Below are 26,633 nucleotides of genomic sequence, written 5' to 3'. Positions count from 1 at the left end.
TCAGAAGCGGCCTGTCCTAAGGATGTCGAGTGGCGACGTTAGGGACGACCGCGTCAAGTCGCGGGCACAGCTTCGCCGCGCATTGTGGCAGTCCGGACAGCCGCTGTGCGCGCCGCAGCTCGGTGTGGGCGGCCCGGCCTCGGGGGTGGGCGGGGCTGATGAACCCATTTTCTAAAATTACGAAGCAAGGAAGGAAACAACCCTTCAGGAGTGAGGATAGAACCTAAAGTCCCTAGAGCACAGGAGTCCCTGTAAGTTCTGGCTCCTCTGAGTTCCAGCCACGTGATCCTGCCCTGGCCTCTTGAACTCACCAAACCTCCCCCATCTCAGGGGAGCATCTGCTGTTCCCTCTGGCTAGCTCCCAGTAATAATTCAGGTCTAACACAATTGCTACTCTCTCTGATACTGCAGTTTAAGCTAGGGTCCTCTCCTATAGTTTCTCACAGTATTGTCCTTTTCCTTCCCAGTACTTATTAATATTTTATTTTATTTTATTTTATTTTATTTTATTTTATTTTATTTTATTTATTGGTACTGGGGATTGAACCCAAGGACACTCTACCACTGGACTATATCCTCAGCTCTCTCTTGCACTCATTCTTTTTAATTTTGAGACAGTCTGGTTAAGTTTCTGAGACTGACCTCAAACTTGAGACCCTCCTGCCTCAGCCTCCTAAGTTGCTGGGATTACAGGTGTGCACCACTACGTCTGGCTCAATGTTTTACACTACAAATTTGTGTGCATGTCTTCATGGTATACTCGTGCAGACCACAACTCTATGAGGACATGGCAATTATCTTGCTTTTTCCTGTTCTCATCTGGCGCATACTTCTGTGGAGCACATGAACTGCATGTGAAAGGTGCTTATACACGTGGGAGTTTATATAAACATCTACCCTGAGTACAGGTTGTCTCTCACTGGTGCTGCAGGATCACTATTTACTCACAGGGAAGAGATGATCTGCTTTCCATTGCTGAAAACTGCTATACCTGGATCCAGAAGGGAGGTTGTCTTTCATTCTGAGGGGAACAGTGCATAGCCATAGTATACCCTAAGGCCAGAATTCTGTTCTCACTCCTTGCATGCCTGTTTTTCAGCTTGGCCAAGAAATTTTGCAATAATCTCCTGATGAGTCTCTTTGCCTCTGTCTTCTCACTATGTCTCTGTTTCAGGATCTTTCTCTATATCTGGTCATCCCACTTTCTTTTTTCAAACCTTAACAACACTTTATAATTCATTTGTTAATTTATTCAATTATTTGACAAGTAATTTTGAGACATTCTTATATTTTAAGTACAATTCTAGATATTGGTAATACAAGTGGAAAGCAAGACAAAGACCCTCTTCCCATGGAACTTATGTCTTCAGAGTCAGGATAACATCCTATGAGATAAAGCTCCAATGCCATGTCCTGGCATTCGGGGCCCATTGTGCTGTCTTTTCTCCATCCTCACCTCTGGATACCACTGTTTGCTTACGCTCATGCTTTTTGCTCACCCAGGTGTATGTCATGTAAAGATACTGGAGTTCAAAGGGGGTAGAAAGGTTTTGTCCAAAGGCATACAGTCACAAAGCTTTGAAGTTGGGATTTGATTCAAAGATGCCTGCTGTTCTCATACGTGCATCTCATGTCTAGGCCCACAACAGAAGCTCAAAACCTTCCTGATGGACCTATCTCATCATTTCACATGTATTTTTCCTTCCTGTGACACCATCTCAGAATGGGAATAACCTGAACAATGAATCACAGTTTACCAACGACAGTTCTGAGACCAAATTTAGGAGTAAACCTCAATCCATGGAGAACCAGCACAAAGGGTAGGTAGGGGTAGAGAAGAATCTGTGAGCTGTAGAGACTCTGAGGGCTCTGAATTTACTGTCGACTCCATGCTTTCTGGGGACCTGATGGGCTTTGTGAGCCTTCATAGTTCCATGGACACTGGGAACTCCAGGTGACATGTAGTTCTCACAGGCTTCATTGTCTCCAGTTTATCTTGCTTTTCCTGGAAGGTATGGAACAGAGCAGACAAAGAAAGGAGGATATTGGAAAAGGTCAAGAGGTGAGGTATCCAGATCTTAAAAGGACAGCGCTTTGAGTAAAGAATTAAGCAACTTGGGTCAGGTGTTAGCTTAATCTTTGCTCATAATCCCATAGTTGGAACCTGCAGCCTTGTCTTCTTCCTCTGGTCCTCCCCCTCTACATCCCCTGTACTAGGAGTCACCAGACTATTCCCCAGGTTCCTCTGGGACAGGTACCTCATGTGACATCCTCAGACAGGTTGGGTCCGTCCCTCCTCTGGGCCACCATAACCCCATGGCTCAGTTGATTGTTTGGATTTTCCACCATTTTGGTTGCTCTCTGAGGCCAAGACCTGAGTGAGACACCAGCATTGCACAGCATAGAGATTAGGATATTTTAGAGGAAATATTGTAGTATTTAACAAATATAATCTCTAAAGGGATACCAGTTCTTCATATAGGATGTTAGGAGGGTAGCAGAGGATTTCTGGCCCTAGAGAGTAAGATGGTAAATAACATATGTCTAGCACCTAACAGCACTTTTCCTTTCAAGTACTGCAGAAGGTGGGAGTGGAGGATGAATGGAATAGTAGCCTAGGTGTGGCCTGGTCTCCAAGCACTTCAGGTGATCTTGGGCCTGTGGCATCTACAATGAGCTGAATGCTGCCTGCTAAACACACAGAGGCCAAACCTTTGGTTTCCATTCTGATGCTACAACCATTGCTAGGGGTCCCCAATTCTCGTCTTGGTAGGGATTCAGTGTGCTGGATGTGTGTGTGTGTGTGTGTGTGTGTGTGTGTGTGTGTGTGTTTTGCCAATTCTGATTACTCTTTAAATTATTTCTCTTAATTTTCATTTTTCATAAGGCTCTCTGGGGCCTTAACTTCACCACTTATAAAATGATCTGCAAGCACATTTATACATCCTACAGGGTAGGGGGTAATTCCTCCCAAACCCTATATTAATCTCTCCATGTAAGACCTTCATTTTAATTTTTGCAGTACAGAGGATTGAACCCCGTGGCTCTCTATCAACTGAGCTATATCCCTAGCCCTTTTAAAATTTTATTTTGAAACAGGGTCTTTCTAAGTTGCTCAGGCTGGTCTTGAATTTATAGTCCTCCTACCTCAGCCCCCCAAGTTGCTGAGATTACAAGTATGTGCCACTGCACCTGGCTCTCTGTGGGTCTTAATTACTTTACTTTGGTAGACTGGATTCCAGGCACAATGGGTACCCACCACAATCTGGTTCTCAGAAGATGAAGTGATTATGGATTTTCCTGGTTCCTCATTCTTTGGAGATGTCTTGGGCTCTGGCCTGCTGACTTTAGGACTCTTTTGTGCTTTGATCTTTGCAGTTTTCTTTGCCTTCTTCTTTCTGATATGTTTCACTCTAAAAAATGAACTTCTGGTCAGTTCTGGCTCTTCACCTTTCTGCATTCCCAAATGGAGTCTGGTCTTGATCATATGTTCTGGTTTAGAGCCCCAACAACACCACCAGCTTGCTGGGTTATCTGCGGGAAGCCACACAACCTCTCTGGGAATTGGTTTCATACCCTGTACAATGGGGATACCCTGCACACTGTGAAGAGATCACTGGTCCAGCTCATTATACTTTTAAAACATCTCATCAGTTTTCCCTGCCACCTCACTCCTTTTCTCCCCGTCTTCTGACAGCCAGCACTTCCCAAGTCCTACTGCCCTCGCTGCCTCTCAACACCTGCCCCAGCACAGCCTGAGGCGCCATCTTCCTGCCTGGTTCTGGCCTCCTGGCTCTTGCTCTCTGATCTGTGTCCCACCCCACGCTCATGCTTCCCTTCCCCTCTTAGCTGTCTCCCATGGCTCCCAAACAAATATTCAGTCCAAGGCATCTGGAATGTCCAAGTGGCCAGAGGCTCTGCTGCCCAAACCTACGGCCTGACCTCCAGCAACTCTGCCTCACTCTAGGCTTCTAGTCAGCTGATTTTCAAGGACCTTTCCCAACCCCCCTTCTAACCATAATCTGTCATTCTCAAGGTACCTGACTTTACCGAGAAAGGCCTCACATGTGCCCTGGGCTTCTGTATATACTACTTTCCACCAAAACACGTGCTTGGTCTTCCAGGCCCATCTCAGGCAACACCTTCTTTATAGCACTGGGGATTGAACCCAAAGCCTCTTGCATGCTAGGCAAACACTCTACCACTCAGCTACAGCCACAGCACTTTTGTTTTATTTCGAGACAAGATCTCACCAATTTTCCCAGGCTGACCTCACACTTGCAGTCCTTCTGCTTCAGCATCCTAAGTCGCTGGGATTACAGGCATGTGCCACCACACCTAGCTCAGACAGCACCTTCCAGACTCTGCTGGCTTCTCCAGAGCCACCCTCCCTCCTCAGATTTGTCTTTTGTAAAATGTACTGAAAATGGAGTCCCGTGGGCCTGTTTTATGGCATGGTGAATCCTGGTGTCCCTTTGCTGACTGTGTTTGGTGTCTCTCTCCTTCTCAGACCCTGAGCTCATTGAGATCAAGTGTTCTGACTTTTCCCTCTCTGTGCTGGTACCAGATCCAGAGTCTGCTTGGTAGCAGTTAGTAGGTAGCTGGGTAGTAGGGTCTTACAGGAGACTTTAACCACAGTACTGGTACTCTGCTATGATATAAACGTGCCCCCACCCCAAAGTTTATGTGTTAGAAACTTGATCCCAAAGTTCACTTGTTAATGGTATTTGGAATTGGGGCCTTTGGGAGGCAATTAGGATTAGATGAGACCATGAGGGTGGAACCCCATGATGATATTAGAGGCTTTTACAAAAAAGAAAGAGATCTGAGCGAGCACACTTGCTCTGTCTCACCATGGAGTGCCCTCTGCCATTTATGATGTAGCAAGAAGGCCCTCACCAGAAGCTGAGCAGACAGATGCCAGAACCATCCTCTTGGACAGAACTGTGAACCAACTAAATGTTTTTTCTTTGTAAATTACTTTGTCTCAGGTAATTCGTTACAGAAGCAGAAAATGAGCTAAGGCATACTCACATGAAAGGGAGGAGGCAAAAGAAGAGCAATGTGACTGCAGTCGATCCATAGACAACACCCTGGATCAGCCCTTTCAGAAAGATCTGAGGAGCCAAAGGACTCCTTCCTGGAAGTAGAAAGCATGTGACGAAGGTTTCCCTCCCAAGACCTCAGCTTCAGAGCCCAGACTGCTCCCTCCTCTGGTTTCAGTGCCAGTTCCCCCCGCCCGCCAGCTCCTGGCTCATTGTCCTCACCTAGTCACTGAGTCCTCCACTCACCTGACATCAGCAGAATGCTCAGAGCATGGGTTCCATTTTGGTTCTTGCCCTCACATAGAAGGCTTGTGCCCATTTCTGGCTTCTTGGCCAGGTTGATGGTGCTGTTGGCCCAAGGGCCCAGCATGGTGGAAGTTACCTGGAGGCCACCATTCATGCCATTCACATCCACAGGGGCACCTCCCATCCACCACTGCACAGAGGGTGTGGGGATCCCGTGGAAGGAGCAGCTGCACTGCAGTGTCTTCTCCAGGGAGCAAGAAGAGTCCAGCAGCCTGGCGGGTGCTGGGGAGAGGGAAGTCAGAATCAGCAAAGCACCTGGCTTCCCATGGCTCCCTCTAGGACCCAGTCTTTATGGATGACCAACAAGGAGCTTCAGAGGGATTTCTAGAAGCTCACAGGGTCTAGACTTTACAAACCCCTCCCCCCACCAAGGTGCAGGACCTTGGGGATGATGGTGAGTTTTCTGAGCGTCTGCCTTGCCTCTGATCCCTCATTTCCCCCCAGGTCAGACACCCAGTCTGAGCTCCTCTGCTTCTCCTCCTTGCATCCCCAGCTTTCCCCTGGGGCTGTAATCAGTTTCGCCCTCCATCACTTTGGGTCTGGATGCTGTTGGGCAAATCACTTCCCTTCTCTTTACTGTTTCCTAAACTAGCAAATTGGGACAGTAACCAAACCTGTCTCATATTATCACCACTCTAAGAGTAAATTTGTAGAGCTTCTAGCTCAGTGCATGATAAAGTATTTCACCCATTTGACAAATAGAACACCTTTCTCTATTTCCTTCTTCCCAGTCCCAAGTGGCCTTCAATGGAGCTTCCACCTAAAGCCAAGACAGCTGTAGCATTTTCTGAGTAAGAATGTTTGAAATGCCCCACTCTACATAGAATAGGTCGGGCGTGTTGACTATTTGGCAAATATCTTGGATTCATAAGGAAATGTCATGTTCTTCAAGGTCTCCAATAATAAGGAAAAAGACCTTACTGCTGTATATGTGTTTTCATGGTGTTGTTTGAAGTTACTAGAGGAAAGGGATCACTTTCCTGTAACGATTAGCCCGCGATCTTGGACTTTTCGTCTGGGTCACTGCGGGAATGGGGAACTTTCAGGGGATTCTGATGTGCGGCCCGCTCCCTGCTGCCCTCTGTACTGTCTTTACCATTTGGAAAAGCATGCCCAAAGGAATACGAAGACTCACTAGCCTCAGGGCCTCCAGTAACACCCGAACCAGCCCCTTGTGCTCGTCTCCACGCCAGCCTGAATGAGCCACCACACCATCCTCACCCTCAATGCCACACCCTGGCCCAATCTGCTGTTGTCCCAGATACCCCCAGTGCTGCCAGAACCTGGCCCAGAGAAGACGTCTAATCCACGTGGGTTACTTGGTGCCTATTCCCTCACATCCTCTGTCTTCACGCCACCTTAGCCTGCCCCACCCTGGCTTCCTCCTCAGACGGCGCCAGTGCTGCTTCTCATCTCACCTGGCTCTAGCAGTGGCAGCCCCAGGTGCAGCAGGGACATTCTCAGGCCCGGGAGAGGCCCTTCACTAGGCTGGAAGGGATGAGGGAGGTCAGAGGGATTCTTAGCAAGGTGGGGTCTTCTGTCTGTTCACCTGGAGAAGCAGGAATTATACAGGATGAGATCTCTGGAGCAGTAGGACCTCTGGCAGATGGCAGGGGGCCTCTGCCATCTGAAGCCTCAAAGCCATGTCTCCTTATCTCTTCCCTAGTCGTTCACTCCCTGTCCCCATTCCCTTGAGAGGGCCTCAAGTGCTGGGTACTTTAAGTTCTCTCTTAAAACTAATGGGGATCCATGGCAGGGCTGTGCTACAGGGAGGGTCAGGATCAGGAGGTTTGGATGTTTGGACTATTCCACTGGGGTCACGCGAGAAATGGCCTGGGTGGTGAATGTCTGCAGACCATGTGGTCACAGGAAAGACTGTTGTTGTGGTCGGGAAAGAAGGATGCCTTTGCGTTGGGCCTGAGCTCTGAGGGAAGGAGAGAATGACTCAGAGGGATGAATGATGAATGGGATTTCTGAGGTCCTTGCACTGTCCAAACACTAGCAGTCAATCAATCCACGTATTGTACGACTTAGGGTACCTACTAAGAGCATTATAAATTTTTTATTCAAGCTAATAGAGAAAGAATATAGAAGAAAAAGCAATACCAAAGAGAGAAACAAGTTTATCTCACTTATTCTTCCCTTACTCCTACTTTATGTTTAATTTGGTTTTCTATTTCTGGCTGATCACATCTTTAGCTGCATCCCAGGTTTCGACAGGCAGTTTTCTATATATGTAGATTTTCATTATCGTTAAGATTTAAGTACATATAAGTGAATATTTTAAGGACTGACCAATCAAGTGTTGGTGAAGATGTATAGTACCCAATTTTCATACCCTGTGAGAGTATAAATCAGAAAATCACATTATTTATCAAAGTAGACGATACATATACTGTATGACCCTGCATTCTGCTCCTAGATATATAATCAATAAAAATGTTTGCATGTATACACCAAAGACAAGTGAAAAAATGTTTGTAGCGACAGTATTTATAACAGTCCAAAGTTAAACAATTCAAACGTCATTAAAAATAGAATAGAAAAATAAACAAGATACATACAGTAATTAAAACATATGTTGAAGCTAGCTGAACGACATGGATCAATTTCACAAAGTATTGAGTGAATGAAGTCAGATACAAGTGAATAATAAAGTAGGATCGTATTTATCTTCAAGTTTGGGAAAAACAAGGCAAAATGAAAATAGAGTGTTTATGTATATACTCATGCTAGTAAAATTCTCTTAAATTTTGCCAAAGTGCCTACATAAAGGTCAGGAAGGACTTGTGGGGAGGAAGGAGGTAGTAGTCGGCCAGGAGTACGGCCATCTTCAGAGATGCTGAGGACAGTGGTTCCGTAGGCCACACCCTTAGCTCTTAGTCGGTCAATCAAGAGCTATTTCTAGGCACCACCCAAGTAATGGGAGGATCTGGCAGACCTTCAGGCAGTTCCAAAGCTCATCCTGGGGGACACGAGGCACCTGCTCATGGATGCAATGAGTACCCCCTTGGATTTCCCTAGTAGCATGTTCCTTATAAGCCATTTTCATTGTATTATGGACTCCTCCCGTATGACCTTCCTTATTAGAGTGTTTCTACAACATTGAAAAACACATCATGGATCTTTTATATTTATGTCCTTCTGCCATAGGCGCAATTTTAAAACCTGCTAGACAGCTAGCTCTCTCAAAAATGGAAATTTTCTGGCCCCAAATCCCAGCATTCACCACTGGGTGGCTCACTGGCAGTTTTTTTGTTTTGTTTTGTTTTGTTTTTTTAACTTCTACATTTATTTTATACCAAAGAGTTATGTGCAACAAATAAACACTCATATATTAACATTTGTTTTTATTTACCAGTTAGCCAAATGGTGTCCTAAATCTCTGATAAAGAATGTTTCTTTCTATATTAAAGGGGAAACTCTGCCCAGTGAACTCCATTTAAATTTAATGTTTACTCAGGAGCGTGAAGCATTAGTAATAAATATTTCTGATGGAACATACTAGACAGATCTGACACCTAATACTTAGGCCATGCTTAATACAGGTTTACAACAAAACATTTCACTTTTTTGGGCTAATTTGCCAAAAAGATGTTTAATCAAGTGGCCTGGACTCCCGGCTCTGCCCTCTTGGTTTTACTAAAGGGCTGTCCTCACAAGTCAGGATTCATAAGTGCTGCCTAAAATGTCTCATGGAAGTGTTCCGCCAAGGCCTGGTGCTGGACAGAACATGAGGCCCAGGGCTGCGAGCAGGCACTGGCCCCACAGGGGTTCCAGTAGCGACAGTGGGTTTCCCCACTGACATCTGCCTGGTGCTGATCTACCACCTGACGGCCCGCCATGCTCACGGCATCGACAGCGGAGCCTGCGAAAGCTATGAAGTCATTGCTGAAGATTCTTTTGCACATCCAAAACAACCATCTCTTGAGAATAAAGCAAGCAAACAAAAGCCAGCAAATACTTCTAATTTTACTTTAGTCTTGATCCTAAATCTTACCTAAGAGGTCCAAAGATCCTTTGCACCAAATGAAGAATCTTGGCTTCTTTGTATGAAAATAGTCAAGGTTTTCAACATTTTTCTGAAGTCATGAACTGGAGGAGAGGCTCTATTTATCAAGAAAAATTCCTGGCACGGCGCGGCTACTTATACCTGGGTTTTTCAGAAGTTCACCCTCACTGACAGCAGCCAGCTGCAGTGAAATCCTCCAGACCACCAAGTCCCTAGGATTATCATCTAACCATATTTATTTCCTCAAGTATTTATGATTATTAAGTAAACAAGAGGCTTTGTTACCAGCCACTTCAAAAACACAAAGCATGAATCACTGCTAAAACCAACAACATTGGTGGCTTATGATGCTGCAGTGTTTCAATATTCAATCTAAACACTGCAGATCACGACCATCTTCAAATTTTGTAACAGGGTGTCCCTCTGCTCTTGGTGCAGTAGAAGGTGTACAGGGAGCCTAAATTCCTCTAAAGTCAAAAAAAGTCAGGTCACACGCAACAGGGTTTTCTGCTGCTTACCGAGACATGGACGTTTCGGCAAATGCTGTTATTTCAGCACCTTTTCATCTCAGTGAGAAGGGGGCGTTAGTTCTACTGGGGCGCAGGAATGTGGCAGGAGTTTTTGTACAGCTGAGACAGTGCCTTCCCGAGGTGCAGGAAAGCAAGGGAACCTGAGGGTCTGCTGCACACCTGCAGCTTTCTCGTGAGGCTGCAGACCTGTCCCAGGATGCAGCATCGAGACAAGCTTTGACTGTACTCTGCTGACACAGACGTGATCAAAGACGGCTTAAAGTGGGGAACCAGGAACCTGTCAGCACAGCCACAAGTTCTTAGCCGCTAACCATTCCCACTCCAGCTTAGAAAAGAGAACCAGCGACCGCCACATGGTGACCTCACTGTAGGCTCTCAAACAAGGGCCCTGCTTCTCTGAGAGTGCTGGACACTCACTCAGCGCTTTCTTGAGTGGTTTTTGCCATTGCTCCATCAAAGGACTCCAAGACTTGAGTGGTTTTATGGACAGGAGCTAGCAAGAGTCCTAAATATGGGATTTAAGTCCTCCAAAATCCAAATAAACAAGCCAAACATTTGGATTCTAGCTTGTCCATCATATATCCGATACTGTTTCATATTAATAATCTGAGTGGGTTTACTAGTTTACTAGTGCTCATTTAGCACATCAAATCAATATTGGCTGAAGGGAGGATTGACGTGCCTTCTGTTTCACCATAGTAAATAGGGGAAGTGTTTCCCAGTCGGACATGTAGCCATCTCCAGACTGCGTTCAGGTAAATAGATCCACATAACGTCTCCTCAACCATTCCAGTTTTCACCATTTTTTTTTTAATCTAGAGACGCTCTATCACTAAGTCACATCTCCAGTCATTTTTATTTTTTATTTTAAGACGGGGTCTTGCTAAGTTGCTGAGGCTGCCCTCCAACTTGTGATCCTCCTTCCTCAGCCTCCCCACTTGCTGGAAATATAAGTGTACATCACCATGAATGGCTCATCCAAACTTCTACTTTAATCCCCAATTCAATACCGTCCCAGCTCCAACTAGGGCTTCCCCCACAGGGTTTTGAATTACCATATATGGGGCCCTACGTTATGGAGTCCTATAAATATCTCCACATTCATCCCCAGACCATTCTACCACTAATGCTCATATAATTCTGTCCCCAGGTGGGGATCCAAGTGACGAGGCATTCAGGCCCTTTTGTCACTTGTCTTACTGGATTGCTCATCACCTCGGGAGGTTTGAGGTTGGGTTTCTCATTGTCATGATTGCCTTTTGGCTTTTTATAGCCTTCCTAACTAGAGTAAATAGAGCAGACTTCACTCATTTCCTTCAGCATTGGGGGACAGCATAACTTCATATTGCCAGCCAGGGAAGCTGTCCCAAGCCTTGTGTCCAGAGTTTTCCCCAGGCCTCTGTCACATGGCATGGCTGACATCCTCCATGTCTGATCCCAGCCCCCCAGCTCCTCCTGAAGTGGCCCCTACCACTGCACAGCCCGCCTGCTAGATCGCTGTTAGACTCTCGGATATGGCCTGCTCCACTCTGAATCACATTGTGAGAAATGTCATATGCAACCAGCCTGGGCACTAAACCCGGTTCTTAGATTATCCGCTGTGATGTAGGCCCCCAGGGCAAGACACTTCTATCAGACATGACATTCTAAGAGTTTAGAGAGTATCTCCAGGAGTCTAGGGCAATGACCGCTCTTCAGGAAAGGCTAAATGTGTTACTGCACAGAATGATGAACACCAAGTTCAGGACAGCAGTTTGAGAGTGGGAGATGAGTCTGAGGGAGGGTGTGGACCAGGGGGCAGTGCTTTAAATGTTGAGCTGAACTGTGGGTGTATGCTCTTGTGACATCCTTTTTATGCCTTTCTATATGTCTGAATATTTCACAATATTTAAGTGAAAATTGGATCATTTGTCATCTGTGCAAAAGGTTTGTACATGCATATTAGATGTCAGTGTATATACCTGTAAATTCATATACAATATGCTTACAGATGTATGTACAAGAATGAATAATAATGAAATGGAAATGTAAAATAAGCTGGTACTTCTGCTTACTTATGAGTATAACCAATTTAGGGAAAAGAGGTAGAAATTTTAGGGGATTTTTTTTCCAGCTTTATTGAAACATAACTGACAACATCGTATCTATTTAAGGTGTGCTGATTTGATACGCACACATTGTGAGATGATTACCACCCTCGAGTGACTCCACATACCTGTCACTTCCCCTAGTAACTGTCAGTCAGGCTTCTGCAGAACAGCACCCATGGAAGACATGCAACTACAGGAGAAGGTGAATTGGAGCAGCTTCCAGGATCAGAGCATGGAGGACGATGCCCCGTGACCCCCTCAGGCTGGAGACCCAGCAAACCTGGCAGCTGCTCAGCCCAAGAAGCTGGGCGCCTCAGAACAAGAGGGACCAATGATGCTGCTCTGGTCCGAGACTGGAGGCCCGAAGCCCAGGAGAGCGGCTGGGGCGAGTCCACATTCGAAGGTGGAAGAATCTGGAGTCGGACCACAGCGAGCGGCCGCAGATCGCCAGGCGCAGGGGAGCCCCACTTCTGGTTCCCTGCCCCCCACCCTACTAGTGAGTGCTTCCACGTTCAGGGTGGGTCTTTCCCTCTCGGTTCGCTGACTGCCACCCTGATCTTCTCTGAAAATACCCCCACAGACACAGCCAGAAGCGTGCTTTACCAATTCTCTAGGCGTCCCTCAACCTAGCCAAGGTGACGGCCTAAACTGTCACAGTCATCTTATGTGTATGTGGTAAGAACTCTTAGAATCCACGTTCTTGGCAAATTTCAAGCGCATAGCAGTTTTATTAACTGTAGCCACCATGCTGTGCAATGGATCTCCAGAACTTACTCGTCCTGCCTCGCTGAAACTTGGTCCCCTTGACCAACATGTCTCAGTCTCCCACCTGCCTCAACCATGGGAAAACACCATTCCACCCTCTGCTCTAAGTCCGACTTTTTTAGATGCCACGGTAAATGAGGCCATGCAGCGTTTGTCTTGTGTCTGGAGTACATAGTTAATTGTCCACCAGGTCTATCCATTTTGCAGCAGGTAGCAGCGTTTCCTTATTTTTTAAGGTCGAGTAATAATATTCCACGGTGTGTGTGTGCATGTGGTACCTTTTCCTTATTCATTCATTCATCAACGGACGCTGAAGATGATTCCATGTCTTGGCTCTTGGAAATACACTGTAGCGAATATCAGGATGCAGATGTCTCTTCAAGACAGGAATTTCATGTTCTAGGGATATCTACCCAGAAGCGGTATGGATCCTATGGTACTGCGAAGCTGGATGGCATGGGACTCCTCCCGAGTGTCTCCGCAATGGCTGTATTACTTCATTCCCACCAGCAGTGCGCAAGTGTTCCTTGCCCCCTCACCCTCGACTTTCTGGTTTTTGATAATAGCCATTCTAACAGGAACAAGGTAACAGTTCATGGTGGTTTTAATTTTCATTTCTGTTAGTGATGTTGAGCATTTTTTTCATATACTCATATGTCATCCATCAAAAAATGACTATTCAGGTCCTTTGCCCACTTTAAAATCGGATGACTGGATCTTCGCTGCTAATTTGAGTTCCTTGTGTCTTCTGGATATTAACCCCTTGTTGGATGCTCGATTTGCCAGTTTTCTCCCATTCTGAAGGTTCTCTTTGCTCTCTTGATTGTATTCTTTGTTGTACAGAAGCTTTTTAGTTTGATGCAATCCCGTTTGTCTATTTTGTTCTTGTTACTTGTTCTTTGGGGGTAATATCCAAAACAACCATTGCCCAGATTAAGGTCAAGAAACTCTTTCCTTGTATTTTCTTGTTAAAGTCTTTAATCTATTTTGAGTTGGTTTTTGTACGTGGTACAAAATAAGTGTTCACTTTTGTTCTTCTGCACGTAGATATCCAGTTTTTCCTTGAATTTTTAGATTTTATTTAGCTGTGATTCTGCTGGCAACTACTTTTTAAAATAATTTTCAATTAAGATATAATTCATGTACCAAAAATCGACCTTTTGAAAGTGTACAGTTAGGGATTTTAGTGTATTCACAAAGTTGTGTAGCCATCGCCATGATCTCATTCTAGAACATAACATTCACTTTCCCAAGCTCCAAGACACAGGACTAAAAAACCACTAATGTACTTTCTGTAACTATGGATTTATCAATTCTGGCATTTTTTAAATAAATGAAATAAAATAATATATAGTGTTTTGTGCCCGGTTTCTTAGTATGTTTTCAGGCTCTTTGTATCATTTATCAGTACTCTTTTAATTTTTATCATTGAAGAGTATCCCATTGTATGTATACCACATTTTATTTGCACATTCATTAACAGATGGACATTTCCGTTATTTCCACTCTTCGGCTATTATGAATAAATTACAAACAATTGACTCACACTGCTGTGACTGGTAACTACTTTTTAGTTGACATCTACTGAAAAATTACAGTTGCAATTTACAGCTCTAGAGAAACTGTCTCAATCCTCTCAGCAACCCTGTGAGGTAGATCTCAGTATCACTCCACAAAGAATGGCATACACCCACAAGAGTACTTTGTCTGGCTCAAACGACTGGAGCCGCTGGGTTGGCAGATTTCAGATTCAACTCGACTCCAAATGTAGTGCCCTTCTGGTGATTTCATTTTGCTTTAAAAATTGCTGTACAAGCATGATCAAGTTCATTCTATCAAGTCCATCTTCTCATGAATAAAATATGAGACTAAATCAGCTAGTCCTGACCACCTCATAAGGTCGGGAAAACATACAAGGAAATAGCTGTAAAATATACAGCAAGATGAGTTACAGATATTTTCAGTTATGACCTGATATGACCCACACAGTATGCTCAGAAAAGGGATCTAATTCTTCCTAGTAATAAACCAAAAGTCAGATGACCTGATCTTTATTCTTACTTCCTGGTTGATTCTGAGTAAAGTCACTTCCCTCACTACTGGCCTCGTCTAAGATTCTAAACTTGTGGTACCCAAGCTGCAAACTCACTACTTCTCTTTGTGAAAAAAAAAAAAAAAAAAAAAAAAATTCAAGCAAATTGCCTGATTGTGAATCCTAGTTAGCTGTGTAATAGCAGACAAGATGCTTCACCTCTCCCTAGACCTGTTTCCTTGTATTTAAGACACGTAACAATGGCACCATCTCATATGGTTGTGTTTAGGGCTAAATGAATTAATAGGAGAAAACCTCACATAGTGCAAACACTCTATAAATGTTAGTTACTTCTTAGTAAATGGCTGCCTGACTCCTGCCAGCCTTTGCTTTGGATTTACTCTGGCTCACCTCTCATTCCTCCCAGGGTTCCAGACTCTGCCCTCTGCTTTTCTATCCCATATTTCTCTATATTTACAGGACTTGTCAGAGGAGTTTGCCTCCAGAGCTTAACCCTCACATGCCAACACCGACTACCCTTGCTTCTGCTCACATGAAGAAGATTCTGCCCAAGTTTCTCAGTCAGGGGCCTCTCCACACCAAACACATGCTTGCTTTCTTCTTTCTTCTTTTTTTTTCTTCTGCTTCCACAATTTAAAACCTCATTTTGGATGTTGGAATGAACCTTGTCTGGGTTCTGGCTCAGGCTTTGCCAGTAAATCACTGAAGAACTTTGATCAAGTATTTTTTCCTCTCTTGTTTTCCTTTTTCTCATCTATCACATGAGTGGGTTTTATTACTGAAGATGTAATGATCAACCTAGTTTTAAAACTCTGAGTAGTTCTTGTTCCTCTCTGCCAGGCTTCTGACCACCCCTTTGCTCGTTTACCTGGGTCTGTTGTTCAAGGGCTCCAGGTAGTCTTTGTCTTCAGCACACTTCCATCTGTGTATTTCTTTAGTGGAGGGGGGTGGTGGAAATGCCTTTCCTGGCTTTATAAGGGAAGCACTGACTTCTGGATACTTCAGTTTTTCTTATATTAATGGCAAAACTAGAGAAACCTAAGGCTAACACCGAAATCGGCCTTACACATGGATAACTGTTAGATAATAACTGAGTGCCTTTTACCAAGAGACTGATTTAGTGGTGTCTAATTAACCCACTCACAACCAGGGCATGAAGGGGCGAATTGTCTCAATAACTGATTAACTGATTTACAAGGGGGCTGATCATTAACTCACAAGGGCACTAACCTGATCCTTAACTGACACACTTCTGGTTGCCTTATCAACAGACTGACTCACTTGCTGCCCTTCCAGCCAACCAGGTGACTGATTTGGAAACAGGCCTACCAGGGAACTGATGTGGAGGCAGGCCGACCAGGTGACAGGGTTGATATGCTGACCAGGTGACACGCTGCCCGGGAGAACAAAGAGGGGCTCCAGGTGAACTGACCAGGGGTCCGCTCTCTCAGATGCCCGTGTACCCCCGACAGGCCTGCGGGACCTCGGTGCGGGGCTTCGATGGCCCCTGGCTGGATCACCAACTACCACCGCCTGTTGGAGAGCAGCCCCACCTCCTGGAATCCAGTCTGCGGAGCCCCACGCAGGTCCCCGCTGCTACTCCAGGGACGCCACAAGCCAGATGCGCCCAGAGACCAGCCACCAATGGTTGAGGAGCTGGGAAGGCGGCGGAGGGCACACTCGCCCTGCAGCCAATCAGTGGCTGAGTGGTCTTTTCTGCAGCCAATCAGCGGCTGTACACGCCTACTCCACCACCTGCCAGTCAGGCAGATGGAGCACGTGCCTCATGGAACTGAGGCACAGTCACCAGAGCCAATCAGGAGCTGAGCCTGCTTGCCCCGCCTCTCTTTGTGACCAGTGGGATGGAGCCCATCAGCAGCTGTGGCTGGCAGAGTCCTGGGAGTTACAGTGGCAGTTTTCACTCCGCGAGTCCTTTCTTGATCACACTCATGAAAGCACACCCCACCCATTCCGCTTAATCTCTTATGCTTTACCCATTGTATGCTTTTTGATCCATTACACATTTTCAAAACATTATGCCGATCAATTGTGTTTTTTATCCTCTCACTGTCCCACCAGGACATAAGCTCATGTAGGCAGAAAGTTTTGTCACTATATTTCCTGACTGTGTCCTCCAGGCTTGAAATATTGAGGTGCATCATATTCATCCATGAACGGTCATCTAATCATGGCAAGTATGTGGGGGCAGGGCCTCGGAGTCTCATAGGTTAGGCGCATAGTTCACTTCGTAAGATGTCGTCGATGTGAATGAATAGGTGACAGTCCCATCCCCAGCCCAGAAGACTTCCATGTGCTCCATATCCCTGCCAACATGTATGAAAGCCAGTCTTTTAGCCATCGTGTGTGTGTGTGTGTGTGTGTGTGTGTGTGTGTGTGTATTAGAGTCTTACCCTGGTTTAAATTTGCATTTCCTTTAGGGGTAATGTTATTTCATATTCTCATTGAACTGTGTGTGTGGGGGGGGCCATATTCATTAAAATAAAATTTAGGTTTTTTATTTTTAATTTTTCTTTTTTATAGACGTTATATAGATGGATATGAATTCTTTGTTTAGATATACACCTTGCAAATATCTTCATCTTTGCCTGCCTTTCACTCTCTCAGTGTTGCTTATTTTTTTATTATTATTATTTATTTTGGTACTGGGGATTAAAAGCAGGCGTACTTTACTACTGAGCTAAATCTCCAATTCTTTTTATTTTATATTTTGAGACAGGGTCTTGCTAAGTTGCTTAGGGCCTTGCTAATTTTACTGAGGCTAGCCTCATACCTGCAATCCTCTTGCCTCAGCCTCCTAAGTCACTTGGATTACAGATGTGTGCCACCACATGTGACTTTAATGATTTTTATAATTGAGAGAAATTCTTAGTTTTAATGAAATCCAATTTAACATTTTTAAAAAATTGTGGTTAGTGATTTTTGTGTACTGTTTAAGAAATATGAGCCTCCCCTAGGTTGTAAACTATTCATCTTTGCTTCTTCTGGAAGCTTTATTGTTTTACTAGACACACTTAAGATTATTTATTTACCAAATTGATATTTGGGTATGATATGAAATATGGATCAAGGTTACTCCTCTTTTGTATAAATATCTAATGACTTCAACACCAATTATTGAAAACACATTTTCTCCCCTGAAAACCTTCAGCACCTCAGTCATCATTCAGTTCTCTGTATTTGTGGGTCTTTATCTTTGCTTCTACCAAAACCAGTGTCTAAGTTGTTTTAACTTTATCCAAGTCTTGAAGTCAGGCATTTTCAGGCTTCCAACTTTCTGTTACTTCAAGAATTTCATGTTTCTGCTGGGTGCAGTGGCGCATGACTGTAATCCCAGCGACTCAGGAGGCTGAGGCAGGAGGATTGCAGGTTAAAAGTCAGCCTGAGCAAAAGCTAGGTGCTAAGCAACTCAGTGAGACCCTGTCCCTAAATAAAATACAAAATAGGACTGGGGATGTGGCTCAGTGGCTGAGTGTCCCTGAGTTCAATCCCCAGTACCACCCCCATAAGAATCTTCTTTCTTTAAGCTATTTTGCATTTTCTTATAACTTTTGAATCAGCTTGCAAGTTCTCCCCAGCACACACACCTGCCAGAATTTTGATTGGAGTTTTATTGAACTTATAGAAAAGTTTGGGGTGAATTTATCATGCATGTGGTGCAATATTCTTTTAAGAATTTTTGATAAAATATACATAAGATAATAATTATGATTTTGACCATTTTTAAGTGTATGCATCAAGGTCATTAAGGACACTGGATTCAGCTTGGTGTGTTGTGGTGAGGATGCTGGTATCAACGTTCCTGAGAGCTGTTGGTCTGCAGTTTTCTTTTCCTGTGGTGCCTGTGCCTGGCATTGTCCTCAGTATAATGCTGGCCTCCACGGTTTTATGGAGGAGATCGAGAAGGATTCGTGTTAACACTACATGTCCGGTAGAGTTACCAGTGACGCCATCTCGTCCAGGAATGGCGCGGCTGGAGGTCTTGGATTACCGGTTCCATTTTCTTGCCAGCGTGAGGTCTACTCAGTCTGTTTCTTCATGACTCAGCCTGTGTAGGTTACTGAAAGACCCTCGTAGCAAGTCTTTCGTCTAGGGAGACCCTTCCCAAGGAACAGCGAGACCACTCGTACGGATGCAAACGGCAAGAGGTTTATTCAGGAACACAGGTACCTGGGGCGACAAAGTCTCTCGGTAGACTTGCGCGCCTGGCCGAGTTTTCAGGGGGTTTATATAGCAAAAAGCGCGGGTACAGAAGCGAGATGCATAGTTACAGAGTTCCTAATGGTCAGTTTAAATGACAGAGTTCCCATTGGTAAGTTTAAATGAGGCCATGGTTCGAAAAGCGCGGGTACTAGGAAGCGCGGGTACCAGGAAATCAGATATGGGCTGACGGGGCTCTATCTAGGATACAAGATGTTTCTCTTATGAGCTCGTGTTCCCTCCTTAGGCCAGATGTTCAACCACAGATATCCCGTTTGGCAACCTAGGGGTACTGACCTTTCTTTGAACTCTATTTGTTCGTTTCAAAGCCTTGTGAAATGGTGTTACACTTTGTAAGATGGCGTTGCAGTAGCCACGCTGGGGTGCTGGGGTCTTTCAGTTACAGGTTTCTAGGAACTTGTCCTTTCACAAGGTTGTGTGAGTCACCTGTATATGACTGTCTGAAGTACTCCCACAGTCGTTTTCATTTCTGTAAAGTCAGTAGCAATATCCTCATTTTCATTTACGACTTTCGTGGTTTGAGATTTTTGTTTTTCTTGGTCAGTCTAGCTACAAGGTCAATTTTGGTCAATTTTGTTGATTTTTTTTTTAAGAACCAAATTTTTGTTTACTCGATTTTCTCTCTTGTCTTTCTATTCCCTCTTTCGTTTGTTTCTGTGCTAATCTTGGCTACTCCCCCCTGTTGGCTTTTGTATTGTTCACTCTTTGCCCAGCGTCAGGTTATTGATTTGAGACCTCCCTTCATCAGGGTCAGCATTTATGGCTGTACCTCTCTCTCTCTCAGCACTGCCTCCCTGGACCGGGAATTTCAGCATGTTGGGTTCGCTGCCCATTCCTCTCAAGGAATTTCCTCATTTCCCTTGAGGCTTCTTCTTTGGCCCATGGGTTGTTTAAGATTTGTTGTACAATTTCCACATACATCTGAATTTCCTGGCTCTCCTCTTGTTATTGATTTCCAGTTTCATTTCATCATCATAGGAAAAGATGCTGTGCACAATTTCAACTTTATAAAATCGATGAAGGCCTGTTTTATAGCAAACAGGAGTCCTCCTGTCCACCCCCTAGCACAATACTTCTGTTGAATAAAATCTCTTTCTATCTGAGTCCAGATTTGTCCTTTACATGAGACTGGAGGGTGAGTCCAGCCCCTCATCCCAGCTGCGTGGCCTTTGGAGCACAGATCCAGGTGGCTCTCTGGAGGTAACTGATGTTACAGTACCGGGGCTTCTTTGCTTCTCTCTGCTTGGCAACTCCTGCTTTCCCCCTCAAGGTGCAGCTGGGAAGGAGCTTCTTCTAGGAAACCTCTTCCAACTTCTTTCTGACAAGAAAGGACTTCTGAGATGTTCTAATTAAGCCACAGGCTAGAGAACGGAGGCAGAAAGAGACAAGGGAAGTTTATGGCCTTGACCGTTTCAAGCTAAATCAACGAAGAAAAAGAAGGAACTGGCTCCACACCCCTCTCCTGTATATTGAAGACACCCATCAAGGCAATGGCCTTCTGCTCTTAGATCCAGCCAATCAAGAAGCGGCAAAATCTTCCCTCTCTGGACTGAACTCCTGTTCCAGGATCCTTCCTGCTTTGGGTTGTCCTGTCCCTCACATCTGTAGCCAATGAAAATTCAGGGTAAATGATTTACATTTCTTCTCCTCACTTAAAAACTCCCTATTGCTTTAGATCTGGTGGACATTTTTCTGACTGCCGTCTGGTCACGATGCTGGTGGCCTCAGGAATTTGTCTCAGGACCACTTCTCTCACCTTGGGCTACCATCTGTGCAGTTCAACAAGCCCTTTACTTCAGAGACCTCTTAGTTGGATTGAACACTTCCCATCCCGAAGAGCTCTTGCCCTTGAGCCCCTGGCCATAATTACCAGTTTAGTAGCTTATGATGGCATCGGATCTGCTATTATTCTCCCTCCCCCACACCATTTTACAACCCAGATTGTGAGTCTGTGAACATCCCCGCCAGCTATTGGTCCACTTGTCAGCCTGTGAACATTCTTGGCAGTCATTGGCCCACTCATCAGTCATTGGTCTGTTATTAGCCTGCAAACTACTTAAGAATAGCTCCCCTGCCATTTTCTCTCTCTCTCCTCCCCGGCTTTCATGTTCTCATACTGACAATCCTCCTGCCTCAGCCTCCCATGTTGCTGGGATTACAGGCATGTAGTACCTAAGCTGATCTCTTAAGGTAAGGCAAGCACTGTGACTCCTTCCTCTGATGTTCCTGGGGTGTGGCATATACCAGGCATGTGGCAAAAGCATGGAAAGCAAAGGAACACGAGAACCCAGTCATTCCCCAAGGTTTCCTTCATGGATGTGATGAGAAGGAACCAAGTGCATTTAATTGTTTTATTGTTTTGAAACCAGACAGGGAGTGAGCTAATGGTATTTGTGATGATCTCAAAAGGAAAAAGTGGAGAAAGTGATGCAGGAGGCTCCCTCCCAGCATGGAATTCATTCTTTTATTTGACACCAAATGAATATTTAGCACCATCAGGAGACATTTTTGCTTGTCAATACTGGACAGAGGAAACGACCTGTATCTTGTGGATGGAAGCCAGGGGTGCTACTCAGCTCCCACAATGCACAGGACAGCCCATCACTCCGAAGAATCGCTGGGTCCCAAATGCTCAAATGGAATGGCGCTGAGATTGCCCAACCCCCTCCAGTCCAACCTGTGGGAAAGAGGGGGGGGGGCGGGGCGCAACTCGGGGGGAGGGGCAATCTGACCAGAGAAGAGTGTGTCCTGCAAAGACCGAGAAAGGGAGATTGCAGTGAGATGGGACTGACACGTGAAGAGGCTAAGACAAGGGCTCAGGTGGTGAGGGCGAGATTGAGAGGAGTCCCCAGTGGCTCACTGAGGGGCGTTCAGCAGGGAAGGACGGGGCCAGAGGGGACCATTAGGAAGCTCCCTTTGCTGATGTGGGCAATGGCTAGAGGGGCGAGGGGCAGCCTGGAGGCTCCGGAGAAAACTAGGAATGTTCGGGGGAAGAGAGGACACGACTTGGACCTGGAGGTGAGGAAGAGAGCACAGATCCAGAACTTGGTGACTCATGGAAACAGACCGTGAGGCAGAAGGAGAAACGAAACAAAACGCTGGCCATGCAAATGCCAAACTTCTCCTTTTAGAAACTTTAGTCTAACCGTTACTTCTCACTTGCTAACTGGAACATCAGCTTTTCTCCTGTGACCTCCCGCACGCTCAGTGGATCAGGGTGCAGGTGGAGAGCAGCATACAGCTGGTACCTAAAGGTGACTTTTATGGTTTGGATATGAGGTGTTCCCCGGAAACCTCATGTGGCAATGCAGGAATGTCCACAGGTGAAATGATGAGATTGTGACCGTGCACCCTAATCCATGCGTTGGATGCATGATTCCAACAGGTAGGCCGGTGGGGCGTGGCTGGAGGAAGCAGGTCCCTGGGGTGTGCCTTTGGGGATCATACTTTCTCCCTGGCTCTGCCCTCTCACTCTGCTTTCCTCTGCCATGAGACGAGCTGCTTTCCTCCACCGCGCGCTTCTGCCGTGATGTCCCACCTCACCTCAGGCCCATGGACTTAACCTTGGCAACTGTGACTCCCAAATAAACTTCTCCTCCTCTAAGCTGTTCTTGTCAGATGTTTTGGCCATAGCATCGAAAAGCTGACTGACACAGTCATTTAGAAAACTGAACAATGACCTCAGCAGCATGTGGCACTCAGCTGAATGCACTTTGACCAGACCCCCGAAGCTGACCGTTGCTGGAGGGTCACCGTGCCCTAGACTCTGCACCAGACGGCACATGCCCACTCCCTGAGTCCTTGAGACACACATTTGGGTTCTTGGGATTGAACCCAGAGGCACTTTACCACTGAGCCACATCCCCAGCCCTTTTTAATTTTTATTTTGAGGCATGAGCTGCTGAGGGCCTCCCTTATTGCTGAGGCTGGCCTTGAACTTGTGATACTTGTGCCTCAGTCTCCCACAGCACAGATCACAGGCACATGCCACTGTGCCCGACCTGTTATTTTTTTAATTGAGGCAAAATCCACATAACATAAAATGAACCATTTTAAAGCAAACAGCTCAATGACATTTAGTACAGTTGTGATGTTGTGCAACCACCTCTATCTAGTTGCAAAACATTTTCAAAACCTCAGAAGGAGAGCTTTTGTATCTACCCAGCAGCCACTGTCCCTTTCCTCCTCCTCCAGCTCCTGGAAGCCACCAATTTAATTTCTGTTTCCATAGATTTACCTACTCTGGACATTTCCTATTATTGGAACCATACAATATGTGATCACTCGTGTCTGGCTTCTTTCATATAGCATCACTATATTTTTGAGATTCATCCACGCTGGAGGGGACGTCAGTGTTCAGTCCTTTTTTATGGTTGAGTGATACTCCATCATATGGACGGTCACAGTTTGTTTATGCATTCATCAGTTGATGGGCATTTGGTTTTTTCCCACATTGAGGCTGTTACAGAGGAGTTTAAAGGTTTACCCATTGTTCTTTCTTGCTTTCCCTAAGACAATTTAGACAGTCTCTAGATCCTGTGACTACAGCTATGGAGAACAGATGAATGGGATCCAAGAGGAGGGAGTTCTAGAATTTTCCCAGGATGATAGGAAGGACTTGAAGAAGCCTCAAGTGCAGAGAACTTTGTCAGTGGGTCTTGAGGCACCTTATACAGTACCAGGGCACTCACAGCCCCAGGGAAGCAGGAGGAGGAGGGGACTGTTAGGTTGGAATTTGGGCGACTATATGGGGGGAGTGGAGCAACTAAAGCAGAGGGCAGTGCACCACACGGGAACCAATCAAACAGGCAGGAAAACTCTGCTGACCCTTACCTCCACCTGTCACTCAGCAGGACCCCCACCCAATCCGGTCTATAAAGACCCTGGGCAGCCAGGGCCACGTGTGATTTTCTCTGGCTCCCTACCCTGACCTGTACCCTGGGGGGCTGGGAATTTCGCCCGAGAGCCAAATTCCAATAAAGCTTGCTTCAGTCGCTTTCTGTCCAGTTTTATTTGGCCACTAACCATGCTCCTGAGCTTACAGGGAAGACTCACCAGATCAGGAAGTGGCTCATTGACCCCTCACAGAAAGAGGCAGAGAGGATCCTCAATTGGGACATGAGAGATTGCAGGATGGAAGGACAAGACCTGTTCCACAAGATCCTGTGACTGACAGGCCTGGAATCACGTCTGGTGGTAAATTAGAGCTAGACGTAGACAACAGTCTCCTCCCTGCCCAGTGCACAGGACGGAATGCATGCACCACTGTCACCTCCTCATGTGGCAGTGTGCCCTGGTGATCAGATTTTGACAACGAGGGCAGCTGGGTGAGGGATTTGTAGAAACTCCCTGTACCATCTTGGCAACTTTTCTGTAAATATAAAATCACCCCAAAATGAAAAATTTATTTAAAAATAAGAAAGGGGCTGGCGATTGGCTCAGTGGTATGGAGCTTGCTTAGCATGTACAAAGCTCACGGTTTTATCCTCAGCACTGCAAAACAATGAAATAGACTTTTAAAAAAGATGCCAACAGTGTGCGTAGGAAGTGTGCGTGTGTGTGTGTGTGTACAGGTGTGTATCTGAATGTACACACAAAGGTCACCTATGAAAGGATAGCCAAGATGTGAGGGTTATCTTATTCTTACTAAATTTTCCTGTGTGTTGAATTCTATTTTCCTAAAATCCACGTGTTGAAGCCCTAACCCCCAGTATGATGGTATTTTGAGACAGGGCTTTTGCAGGGTAACTGGTATGAATGAGGCCATGGGAGTGGAGCCCGCAGGATAGGACTAGTAAGAAGGGCACCAGAGAGCTTGGTTCTGCTCTCTCCATGGTGTAGGACAGGAGAGGGAGAAGATGGTCATCTAAAAGCCAGGAAGAGAACTCTTACCAGGAACCAATGGGCCAGCACCTTGAACTTGGACATTCAGCCCACAGAATATGAGAAATAAATTTCTGTTCTTGAAGTCACCCAGTGTAGAGTATTTTGTTATAGCAGCTCAAACAGACTAAGACAAATTGTATGCTTACTATTATAAAAAAAAATAAATAAATAACATTACATGATTGAAGGGAAGCAGGCAGGGTTGAGATCCTAAGGAGAATGAGGATAGAGTTTTGGGACAAGTGTAGCCCTGGAACAGGTGAGAGTTGAAGTGGCCTTGGGGTACCTTGGGGACAGCAGGAGGATGTAATTTGTAAGGTCATAATGGGTGTGGGATTCCCACCTTTGCTCACCCTGCACCTGGTCTGAGCCTTCCTCCTGAGCTGAAACCCTCCTCTTCGCTGAAGCAAAACCAGTCCCCACCTCTTCCACACCCCCAGGGAGGAGAGGCTGTGCCTACTTGTGCCATCTCTCCAGAACACACTGATGATCAGGTTCTGTGGAGCCTCTGGGCACCCTGGTGTGGCACTCACAGGACACCTTCAGCCTGACAGTTCTCTCCGCCATCACACCAGCTCCAGGGAAGGTCACACGACAGGTGAGGTTGGTGCGGTGGTTGTCTGGCCCTGGTGTGAGGATGAGCACTGGGGAGCGGGGCGTCCTCATGACCAGAGGTGGAACCTCAGGAAGGGGCGAGGCTCCTCTGTGCAGCTGGATGCCTAGACTTAGTGTCGTAGGTTGAACCTACAGTTAAATAGGGTCAGTCAAGGGTAACTGAGTGACCAGGGTTGGAAGGTGGGGTGTGCTTCCACGAGCATGTCAAGAAAGGCGTCCCTGAGTACAAACACCAAGCTCCCAGGACTCCGCCCACCGCTACGGATTGGCTCCGTCCCCTGGCCCACAAAGAGAGGAGGCGCATACAGGCTCGGCTCCTGATTGGCTCCGATGGCTGCGTCTCAGACTGTCATGGATTAGGCCTGTGCAGCCGCTGATTGGCTGTGGGGCGGGTAGTGCCTGTGAGGTCCAGGGCAGCCCCAGGGTGGCTGTGGTGCCCCGGGGTCACAGGAAAGCTAAGTCTGAACCTCTTCCCTTCATCACCACCTCATCCTCATCTTCGTCATCCTCCTTCTCTTTGGGGACACGGGTAGTGACTGAGCCATCAGAAGAGCTCTGCAGCCACAGCCCTCACAGCTGTCCCACCGGGGACACTCCGGTTCCCCCTGCTCAGGCCCCTTCATCAGCATACTGGTCCCCTCCAGGACCTGGATCCTGGCAGGAGAGTGGGACTCACTGTAGGGACGTCCCGTAGGGCAGGGGGGACCCAGGAGCATAACAAGAACTTGCCAGACATCCCAGGGATCTCAGAATGCTCTGTGAGTGCACTCGCACCTTCGTGCGACCCTCGGAGCAGGGCCTGGGAACCCACCGAAGGGTGCACCTGGGCTCCCTGCTGACCTGTGACCCGAGTCCACCCTTCTCTGCCTCAGGCCTTTCTACTCCCCACAGCTGCCAGGTGGCCCAGTTCCCCTCTCACCTGACCTGACTTGTCCCATCCCGAATTCCCGAGAAAGCCACCTGGCCCTGTTCAACCTGCCCTGGTCATTGTGAGTGAGTGTGCAGCTGATGCCGAGGTGGGGCCAGCACCCAGGGTAGCGAAGCCACGGGCCTGCAGCTCTCGGGCAGCAGGAAGAGGAGGACGGTGGGTCA

The 26,633-nt window shown here is 46.3% G+C and overlaps 1 protein-coding gene across 1 annotated transcript; it reads right to left on the bottom strand.

The window, feature by feature from the left end:
• SIGLECL1 (SIGLEC family like 1) lies at positions 1-25,592 on the bottom strand (the record flags this gene model as incomplete). The annotated part of the gene is made up of 5 exons (XM_079118715.1): positions 1-171; positions 3,260-3,413; positions 5,035-5,140; positions 5,292-5,573; positions 25,460-25,592. The coding sequence occupies 5 exons, from the start codon at positions 25,590-25,592 to the stop codon at positions 1-3; spliced, it is 846 nt and encodes a 281-aa protein (XP_078974841.1).
• Positions 25,593-26,633: the final 1,041 nt, after the last annotated feature.

This window comes from Sciurus vulgaris (genome assembly GCF_902686455.1).
Source record: "Sciurus vulgaris genome assembly, chromosome: 17".
NCBI classification, from domain to species: Eukaryota; Metazoa; Chordata; class Mammalia; order Rodentia; family Sciuridae; genus Sciurus; species Sciurus vulgaris.
The sequence above is the reverse complement of the archived record's forward strand: the minus strand, read 5'-3'. Positions and strand labels throughout refer to the sequence as shown.